Genomic DNA, 11442 nt, shown 5'->3' with positions numbered 1-11442 from the left:
GGAGGGGAAAGAGAGGAACAAAAAGAAATCTCTATATAATGAGAAAAAAGTGAAAGACAGCAACAGAAGATCAGTACTGACCAGAATTCCCAGGCTGGTGGAGAAAAAAGGTGAGGTGAAGTCAATAACTTGGCTTCTGGCTGAATTAATGCTAAAAGAAGTCACTGCCAGGTGAGCAGCACCACTGAGTAGATCCCCCACCAATCCTGTCCAGCGACCGTTCTTGAGTCCCCCATACTTCCCGTCACCGACGATATAGAGATCAAAACTGAAGCCCATGTCCTCTGCTAGCTTCTCCAGCAGGTCAATGCAATAACCATAACAACATTTCTTCAGCTCAGTGGGAACAGATCCGTTTGGTCCTGCAAGGTTCTGGAAAAGTCCTTCCAAAACTGAAGATTCATTAGTGAGCGGGTCGAGACACAGCTGGCCTGCGGGACACAACCCATCTACATCCACATCGCGAGTAAACACAAAGGGGTGCTCCACCAACGTCACCACCCGCATGTGCAGCCGTGTGGGTCGGCGCCAGTCACCACCCCCTCCTGAACCTAGGTGGCTTTGCCAGGCTCCCCGGTCCCTCAGAACTCTTCCCCTGCGCCAGCGCCCCAGGCGGGTCCAGGTTGGCAGACCTAGAGGGTCCAGCTGGAGGGACCAGATATAGTGATGGGCCTCGGAGATGACATTCTGGCTTTGACTCTCTCTGGATAAAAAACCGCTCTGGCCATCAAATGATGTGTTGGATAGAAATCTGAAGGGAAAAAGAAAAAATAAATCGAAAAGTGAAGTGTGTGTGTGTGTGTGTACAGGATAGCAGACAGTTAGAAGAAGACATAATTTTGTCTTTCAGTAATTTGAGTGGATCCATAAGGTAGCTGTATCTTGGGTGTTTCCTCCATTTCAGGTGTGTCTCTGGAAAGAAAAAGTCTACTAATAGTTTAACAGACCCAGAAAACTAACTAACTAACAAAAAAATCTTTAGAAAACCATGTTGCTCTACATGATTGGCTCAGCATTTTATTTTGGCCAGAAGATAAAGATCACTAGTATGGTACAAGGAAACAGTACTGCTAAGGTGTGTTTGATAGAAGTAAACAGGAAATGAGCAACTGTCTCCATGGTCAAAACTCAGACTTTGTTGACCCCGTTTGTGGTGATATTAAGCTGAACATCAGTCAAATAATGAGTGCATCTCATGTCTCTCATAAGATTGTTCCAATGTCTCAGTGCGATGTAAATGATGATGTGTTAATCTTCATCTGGGCTACTGTTTCAGGAATTTCTTGAAGGTTGGTGGGACGTTTCAGATATGAGCGGTAGCCTTGGGAATTGCAAAGGCTGTGGGTTTGTAGTTTTCATGATCATTGCAATTCAGTTGTTTGTATTAGCTATACCAGCTGTCCCTCAGATATTTATGTAGTCCTGTACAGTATAATCTGCGTGACTGTGCAGTTTGACTAGATTTTTCTAAGGCTTCTTTTGACAATTAGGTAGCAAATGGCTGGAAAGCTTCAATGCACAGCTTCATCTCTCCATCACTACCCATTTTCTAAGTGGGATTTGTGGTGCTCTAACAAAATCACACTGTATCTGACTTTTGTACATGCCATACAGTAGATCGTAGGACTTTTATGTAGATGGGATTTACTGGCTTAAATGCACAATTACATTTTTCCCGCTTGTTAGTTTATACAAAAATCCCAATTTAATGATCTATCACCAGCACCAGAGAAGAATATTATCTTGGTGGTCTCAGTGACTGTCCATGGTGGGTGTGTCTGTGTGACAGGATAAGACAGACCATGGTCCAGTGATCACGCCATCTCATTCACTGAGCCATGGTACTGGCTGTCTGAGTGTGTCAGATACCAGAGTAGATACACCCACACACAGAAAAAGGCACACTTGCCCACTTGAATGGATGTTTGGTTTTAAGAAAGAACACAGGCATCCATTCGGTGCAGGTAGATGAACACTTATTCGATATGTCTTCAGGAGATAATGATGTGACATTTAGCAAAATATTATTTTTCTTCAACTTGCTCACCAGAAAATTCCCCTTTCTACCAGCTTGACTGTTTCCCCCCATCTTAACAGGTTTTGAGCCAACCTGACAGCTCAACTAGTCTGTCTGAAGGTCAGTGTCTTGTACTGTAGATGTTAAGCTACCTGTGGAATCTGTCTCTCTCCTCACTGTGTACAATGGAAGTGACACACTCTTGCTCAGTCCTGACAGTGCAAAGGGTGTTACATGTTAAGAGTGAATTGTCACATTTTAGTAAAAGGTCACGTAGTTAATATTTTTTATGTTTATTCAAGACTGATAACATTTTAGTGTGTTTCATCATTTACATCTGAAGTCGTAGACAGTTTCAGACAAATACTAGCAGTGTATGTCAGCAGAGTGGAGTTGTACTGTATAAGGGGAGTGGAGAAGTAGCTTCTTCTAGAGTCGGATGCTATCTCTCATTCAAGATAGCATGACAAATATGCCCCTTCCCTTTCTCTCATGCATGAACAGGGAGTGGAAAACCTCTGTTAGAAAGTAGAAAATGCAGAATGAAGTGAAGGTGCTACTACTTCACTTGCATCATCATTACATATGGGCTTGATCCTGATTGGCTGCACTAATTAATAAACTGCTTCTAATTACACCAGTTTGCAGGTGTTGAATTGATGCACCCACAGATCTGCTCTGTCTGAGATGCCAAAAGATGTATTTGATCTTCACTGTCTAGAAGAAGCTAGGACAGAACTAGCAATACTGATCACTTTGTTTTGTTACTTTGTGAGCCCACACCCACCAACAGACCACTGCATAAAGATTAGATGCAACAACAGTCATAAAAGGTTTTTAACAGAGGACTTCAGTCTCCTCAATAGGTGCAGTCGACTTTGGCCCCTCTTGTGTAAAACATATTGTTTGACCACTCTAGTGAACACCCAGGTACCTGTGTGATTCTGCAGTTTAGATCTCCACTCACTGAAAGCTCACTGATGATGACTGTGTATATGTATGTTTCCTTTGGAAATCTACCCCCATCTCTTTGGTTTTACTATCACTGAGGTGGAATTCTCTTTTGGACCAGATGGTAAAGTAACCCAAACCCTAACGAGTTCTCTATATTCACTTTCATCAATATATATGGTGTATGTATACTGTGTGTGTGTGTGTGTGTGTGAAAACAAAACTGCAGAACACCCTTCGAAGTATTTTAGGTTTGGAGCATAGCAATTGTTTTGTAAGTTCATTTTGTTCAATCTATATGTAATGACTGATAGCTTTTTTTTTTTTTTGAAAGAGGCTCCAACTAGCAGTTAACTCAGTGAGGCTATACCTAATTACAAAATGTGTAACTTGTACTAAAGTTTGCTTTGCTATAAATAAATAAACAAACATCAGTTTGGAGAAGCTTGAATGACCAAAAGCCTTTGTCCAGCAAACTAATGACCAGTGCAAGGACATGTGCTTGCTGAATACATCAGGGTCACTAACTGTCAACTTCCTCTTCATTGGAATGGCTACAGCACGTCTTACACTCTGAATAAAATCTATGGTTTCACTTTTTTATACAATTCAACATGATAAAATTCCACCTTGTGAAATGGAAAAATGATGGTGTGTGAGCTTGAAGATTGACGTGTGAGTGAATCACATCTATTAGACTGCGACACTAACTCAAAGTCATGTTGACCTTGTGTTCTTGCTTCATGTATCACCTAAAAAGGATTTTGAGGATATAGGGCATAACCACAATGTTGCTTTTGTTCGCATCGCTAGCTTTAAAGAGGAGTAAGTACAAAAGCAAGCAGAATGAAGAGGGATGGGAATGCATTTAAAATTTCATTTCTTACTTACAAAATATTCATCACCACACTGGCTTTATCAGAATATCTTGTTCTTAACACTAAAAAGCTACAGAAGTAAGTAAATGCTGTTGCTGTTTTAGCAACATGAAAGTGTCTGCCAAGAGCATTGTTAAACCAGTGCTTCCCTGGAGCAAAGAAAGTGTTTTACTTACATTAGTTCAGAGCATACAGGTCTCAGTGGGGACATTTATTATATAGCATTTCATATCTTCATGGCTCAGCTGTCTGGCACATTTGTTGTACTGTACTTGGCTTTGGTGGGCATGCAATACTTTAAAATGTTTTTTATCATGAAGGATTGTCTCTGGTGAGGAAACAAATGAATAAGATAACCTGCTGAAATTTGTTGTGGCTGCATCTTGTCTGTTAATCCAGGATTTTTGCAGCCTGCACCCTATATGTGTCTCTTCAAATGTAAACTATTTTCCTGAAAATCTGTCTCAGCTTCTTTAGGTAGTGGTACATTTTCCAGTCATCGGTTAGTTCTCATCTTAAGAACTTTTTCTGTTCTAACATTCGAATACTGTTTAAATATAGACAAAGCATAAATCTAACATCTGTCTTGCTTGTAGTATATAAACACCTTAAGTCTTACAGTTTTGATCTTAGACTTTTTCTTAGGATACATTTAATATAAGGACTAACTAGTGCTGCATTGAAATGTCAGAACAGTAAAGTTTGTCTTTTTTACACTGCACTATATTCCGAACCTGGTCTCATTCCCGGGGTGTCAAATAGACATTTTTTCAGGCTACTGTTGGCATCTGTATGTGATGCGTAAGGTTATCTTCTGCATTGCATAAAGTTGCTCAAGTGTGCCTTGTGGGAGACACACAGTGTTTTCAAGTATATAATTGGGGGAAAAACTTGAAAGGAGGTGGTCGGGGTGGATAGATGGGTCAAACAAACATCACACTTTCCCACGGGAGAGCCGAGGTCAACTCTGGTGTGTAACGCTGTGTTTTTTAATCAGTGACTGTTTTAACCCAACCCACGGACCTTTACCTTAAAATAACCACACAGTTTTTCTGCCTAAACATCACCATGTAGTTTTGTAGCTAAACCTCAGCGTGTAGCCTTTGTGTACAGATGCAAGTGGGTTAATGCTGTTCCATAATAAACCCCAAGCATCTTAAAGGAATGTCAAAGGCCCCTTTTGGCATCAGTATGAGATGCCAAGGGTAGTTAACAAAATGCCACTATTTGATGCCTTGGACAAGAGAACACTTTGGTATTCATGTATACATGGTTCTTGTTTTCAAATGAGTCACCACATTTTAAAAACCAACCTGTGAAAATAAACTTGGTCAGTTAGCTAGCTAATGCTAATTAAATTTATCAAAGCATAATTTCAGCGGAGGAAAGTGGATGGATGGGTGGAATTGCAGCAACAAATTCAGTAGTTGCTTGCTTGAAATGAGTCCTAACAAGAACCCACTGTAATATAATTATATATTTTAGAGCCTAGCAGGCTATTACAAAATGTAATATCTTGTATTCAAGTGGAAATTCTATAGTGTTGCTAGAGGATAGTCCATCCTCCTTAATCCATGTCAATTTCACACATTCATAAATTTGTATATTCACTGTGTACAATAGATTTGGGCGTTTCTTCTGAAATAGATATTTTTTCCAAATGACTGCAAAATAATATGTAATCAGAATTTTTAGGAGACAGAAAAGTCTTTGCATATGTAACAGAACACAGAGTTCCTGTAAAAATGTGCCATCACTGTGCTGCCCTATGTGTAGTATACTTCAATGTCTCTTGGCTGTTTTATCAACACTCTTCTAAGTTTTCAACAAATGGTACATAGAAAAGATGTGGGATATGACCAGGTTGAAGAGTCTATGCCTGTCTCACGCTGATCTTTCTTGGATCAAAGTGAGAGAAAGTAAAAGAAGGGAGATACGGCACAAATGGAAATGATGATGAATACATCAGGTTTAAAGCTAAGCAGGATTGCTAGCAGCAACTGATTATTCCTATTTGAAATTAGGAATATTTAATCATATTTCTCATAATTTAATCATTTTACATTCATTACTTTTTTCCCCACCCTTACATTATGTATATCACTATACAGTATATAATATATAAATATTCTAAACAGCCAGAATAATTTGATCTTGAGCCAATGACATGATTCCATGACATGATAATCAGGTCATTTTTACACACGAGCCAAACATCCACAGCTGGCTGATTAGTTCTCTATCCCTGGTGCAGTTTCAACTGGGAGAAATGCCTACTTGCACATGCACACTGCATGTTACTGTAATCCATTACTGAATGCTTCAGTTATTCAAGGTTCACATAGGTTTTTTCACATAAAGTGGAATGCATTTAGAATGGCACTATGGCAATAAGGGACTTATCATGGACCTTTCTTTGTGATTCAGCCAGACAGGAGAGTTTTTTTCCCCTCAAATAACATGGCCTGGAGCACCTTGTTTAATGAGGATCACACAGTCATTTTGCCTTGGTTCACTTCGTATCTAAAATTCCTCAACAAACCCATATCGATTATAGTCAGCATCCTGTGGAAGTTACCTCCCTGACACCTGTTCTCTAGTTTTATCACATAGCCTGGAGGAAAACATCTGGGTTAAAACCTGGCCAAATGTTAATGTGTTCATGGCTTCAGCTTGTCATCCATTGTGTGCAGCTGTGATGTGGATTCAGCTGTAAAAATTAGGCCTTGATCTATATCTGTCTATCTATGGAAGTTGTGGAAGAGGCTTACCATTCCGCTGGTGGTTTTCACAATGGAACAGCAAATACATACCCACTTTGAAGGAAACTAGGTTATGTTTATTAATTTCTCAGGTCAAGTTTAAATAATATGTTTAACTCATTCAAATTTAATTCAGTAGTCACAACTTGTAGACATACAAACTGTTTAAAAAAGCAGTAATTATCTTTTTTGTGAAATCAGTTTTTTTCTTTTACAAAAACTAGTCTTAAAAACAATTAGGTGAACATTTTTTTTTTTTAAGATGGCGTATTTTTCTTCTAAATTTAAAAATAAGCACTTAATGATGCCTTCATCTTTCCATTTGCTTAACAGTCTAACAGACTGGTTTCATTTAATTTCATGCACAATAGGCTTTTAAAAGCCTTTTGGGAGAAGGTTGATTACCACTGAAGAGGTTAGAATGACAATATAAACATGATAATTTCATCAGTGTTTAAGAAACATTAATTTTGTGTGTCATTGTCGTTAGTCTACTTAATCTGGGTAAGGCTGTGTTCGCAAAATGTGCAGACGGGAATTTCTGTATCTGCAAGTACAGTAGCTAGTGCAATAGAAGTCACATGCACTGAGCTCTTGTTTAACTTATGATTTTCTAATTGCACTGTCTATTTAGTTCAGTGATTTTCCTTGAAGCGGCACTGTGCTGCTACAGCAGTTTGCTGGTAACAGGTGGAGAATTTGAAGTCAGTGTAGCTTAAACCACCCCCTTCATGTTCACCTCCTATCACACTCCATCACCAGAGCAACTATAAAGTGCATCAGAACATGACTGGACATTAACTGTGCTGAACAACTGCTACTGTACCTGCTGCCAACATATTTTACTTTTATTGCTTCGATTGGAGGCAAACATCCTGTATTGGTTAGCATTTCCTTTCAACACCTGTATCTCTTTTCAAAGCAGTAACTTGATGTAATAGATTGAGGCATGTTGTACATGTAAACATAATTTTTCAGTATTACAATAGATCAGGCATGGGCAATCCTGGTTCTCGAGTGCCACTGCCCTGCTTGTTTTCCAAGTGTCCCTGCCCTACCCACACTGATGACCTGGATCAGGTGTGTTCAGTCAGACAGAAGCTGGAGGATACCAGGGCGGTGGCACTCAAGGATATTGGACAAATGTGAATTGTACTTGTTGCACATGGAAGGTTTCCTGAATTGGCCCCTATGGGACAGAGGACATAATTCTTATTTATTGCTGTTGTCATTTTGTATAGGCAATATATACATTACACTAAAGCAACATTTAGTGTATTAATCTGCGTACCATGATCTGAGCAGTCCCCTGGCTTTACAAAAACTGGATTTCCAACAATTGGAGATAACATTTCTGGGAAAATAACATTCATTCATCCCTCCATTATCTAGAGCCTGTCTTTATCTTTGCAGGTTACATTCAATCTCCACACTATATCATGTATTACCATCCAATGCCTACAGATTTTCCTAAGCCAAACATATTGTAATGGAAAATCCCCCGCACTCCCCCCCAAATCCCCGGTGTGTAAAACGGCTGGGATTAGCACCAGTATCCAACATTGCAAACTAATCCTCTTCAGGTAAATCTCTTACCTCCACAGGGTTCTGTGATACCTATTCTTTGTTCTGTGACATGTAAAACACTAACAGACTAATCAAAATTTCATAAGAAGATTAAGATGAACCAAATAAACTTAAACACAATTTGAAATCTCTGGCAGCTGCTCCAGCTCACAGCTTTCAAAGAATGTTTTTCCTGGAAGGATCATTCTGCTGTTTCAGGAGTTTGGAGGAGAATCTCTGTAGAAAATGTCAAATTGTAATAGTAATGCAGTGGCGTGTGTGATGAGGAGTGCGTATGATCAGTGATCACACACTCCTCATCACTCATCTCAGCAGCATAAAGTAGAGTGGCCCAGCTGCAGATTCGTGTTGATGAATGCATTTCACCACACGTTATCGTTTACCACACTGCTGCAGTGTATATATAGTGTGCATTCTTAAATGCTGCCTTATTGTGTATGCATGCACCTATGCAGATGTGTATCATTTGTGTGTTTCCGTGCCAAATTCCAGATTGGTCACAGTCCAGCTGCAATTTCAAACACCTGTGAGATGTGAGAGAAGTAGATTTTCCCACAACAAAAGGATTATAAAGAAGACAAAGTAGAAACAAGATGCAGATTGACAGCAGCACAGTGGAAAGTGAGGGCTGTTGGGTTCTAGCATCATCTTGTTGCAATAAATGTTTTGTGTGTGAGAGCACATTTTACATTTTATTTATACATTTTTGCTGATCAATGTCTGCCATCTTAGATATGGTTAATATCGATAACATGTAGCTAGAAACAAGGCTCCAGACTAATGATAATGCTGTTTTGTATCTGCTGTATGTGGGCAGCAGTGGTTTTCACTGTCGCTTCACAGCAAGAAGGATCTGGATTCAAACCTTGCACCCGAACGCGGCCTTTCTGTGTGGAGTTGGCATGTTCTCCCAATGCCTGCTTGGGTTTTCTCTGGGTAATCTGGCTTCCTCCCACAATCCAAAGACATGCAGGTTAGGTTGACTAGTGACTCTAAATTGCATGTGGTTGTCTGTGTGTCAGCCATGTTGTAGACTGGTGACCTGTCAATCACACCATTTGCTGCATGTCCACACTACTTGATTTATTTTTGGGGTTTTTATGTATACTTTTTTTTTGAGAATGCATATGTGCATTTGCTTGTTATGCATCAGTATTTCCCTACCTTGCTAAGTATTCCCCTGAGCTCCTGTTGCTCTGCTGTACATCCATACAGTTGGTTGTCCCCGGTATGAGTGCCAAAGCAGGATTCTTTAGTGCTGCGCTGCCCACTGCTCGTGCCACCAGCTCCAGTGAGTCGTGGACGTAGTGATCCAGAGAAGGGGACCCCATGAGCCCGTGGCCCACTAGCCCCAGGGGCAATCCCTCTGTTCTCAGTTCAGTCACATTCTGGCTGTTCCCTAAGATCCAGTGAAACTCTGGGAGCATCATTCTAGTGACCATTGTCCATATGCGGCGCACCTCCCGAATGTCGCACCCAAATATCACCACCGCTGTTGTGGATGAAGGTTCTCTCAAGGCCTCCAGCTGCCGCATGAGAGCTTGCTGCTGGTCTGATTTAGAGGAGGGGGGGGATGAAGAAGCAGTGGAGATAAAAGATGAAGGTGCTAATGACAACGATGCCTCCACTCCTGAGGATGATAACGAAGACAGTGACGAGTTTGAGGTGGTAGTTGTTAGATTAACAAGAGTGCCCAGGTGGAAACGAGTGTTGTTTTTGATGAGGGCAAGGAAGTCGCTAATGTCCCATTCCTGGCAGAGCAGAACGCTGATGTCCCACCAGCCATTCATCATCAGCAGAGAGTAGAGGAGGCGGGATGTTGGGGCCTCTACAGTCCGCATCACCATTTGGAAATGGAGAGGATTCTGCGAGAAGATTGTAGAAGTGGAATGAGTGGGACAGCAAGTGTGAAAGGTTTACACAAAAGGGAGAGGAAAAGGTGGAAGAGAGAAACAGTGAAAAGTGAGGTGATGTGGGAAAGAGGAGGTAAAAGGTGCATTTAAAGAGAAAATAATGGAAAGAATACAAGTGGAGAAGTTGAAAAAAATTTAAAGGATGGAAGGATGAGAATAGAGCATGGGGAATGGGATTAGAGGAGATGGGATGGAGATGACGGAGAGTTAAACAAATAAACAGAAAGAAACAGAAGGAATGAAAATATAATGGTGATGGAAGTAATAAACAAGTGGTGATAGGAGGACAAAGGGTTGGTCAGGGTCAGATGGATTTTATAGAGGGCAAAGAGATAGGAGCAAAACATTTAATGATGGGTTTGGAATTGAGGGCAAATTGCAAGAAATAGAAAGGGAGAAATGAGATCGGAAAAAGGTGAAAGGTAAAATGAAGATGATGGGAAGCAGCGGGGTGCAATGTTAAGGTTGAGAGGAGAAGTTTAGAGGTGAATAAGAATAGGAAGATGGGTCAGACGAGTAGATGTAGTAGAGCAGAAGAGAACAGAATAAAGAAGTGAAAGAATGACAGGTTATAAATCTGACAGTAGAATTACTTTCCATCTTAGAATTCAGTTTGTTCCTCAAGAACAAACACAGTCTGCTTGGTATAATGAGTTTCAGCTTCCACTTACCTGCTCCCATGAATATCATTATTCACATCATGAGAAGCACACTACGTCTATTTTACGTCCTCTCTCTTTGGATTTTTAGGAATACTTAGGGAAACACAACTGGACCACAGTTTAGAAAAGGATCTTTGACCTACTCTGTCAATTCCGCATAGTTTAATTTACACCATGAGTTGATTGATGAGCCCTGGACAGACCGATAAATACAGCATGGCACAGGGTGTGTGATTTCCACACTGACCTTGAATGATAAAAGCATGTGCTCCTATAATATTATAAGGTGCTGCGAAGAAAGCATTCATGAAATGGATAAATGTTCAAGACATACCAAAATGAGAAGCATGATTAATATGCTTTGTTTGGAAATACCCAAAATGCATTGTGGCAGCAGCTTCAGCAAAGCGATAGGAAGGTCCAACATCATTTACATTGTTATTTATTATATTCTGAATCAAATCAAAATCAAATCAAATTTTATTTGTATAGCGCCAAATCACAACAAAAGTCATCTCAGGACACTTTACAAAGTAAGGTCTAGACCTTACTGTTATCAATATTATTACATAGGGAAAACCCAACAAACCCCCCTTGAGCAAGCACTTGGCGACAGTGGGGAGGAAAAACTCCCTTTAACGGAAGAAACCTCCGACAGACCCCGGCTCTTGG

At 40.3% G+C, this 11442-nt stretch overlaps 1 protein-coding gene across 1 annotated transcript in view; it reads right to left on the bottom strand.

The window, feature by feature from the left end:
* The window catches only part of grin3a (glutamate receptor, ionotropic, N-methyl-D-aspartate 3A), a 38249-nt gene that overhangs the window by 17933 nt on the left and 8874 nt on the right, over positions 1 to 11442 (bottom strand). The window contains exons 2-3 of the mRNA XM_020601143.1: positions 9360 to 10060; positions 82 to 751 (exon numbers count right to left, since the gene is read on the bottom strand). Coding sequence (XP_020456799.1) covers positions 82 to 751; positions 9360 to 10060 — 1371 coding nt within the window. The remainder of the gene's footprint in view (positions 1 to 81; positions 752 to 9359; positions 10061 to 11442) is intronic.

This window comes from Monopterus albus, unplaced genomic scaffold, assembly GCF_001952655.1.
Source record: "Monopterus albus unplaced genomic scaffold, M_albus_1.0 scaffold50.1, whole genome shotgun sequence".
Classification (NCBI taxonomy): domain Eukaryota; kingdom Metazoa; phylum Chordata; class Actinopteri; order Synbranchiformes; family Synbranchidae; genus Monopterus; species Monopterus albus.
This window is presented reverse-complemented; position numbering and strand designations above follow the sequence as displayed.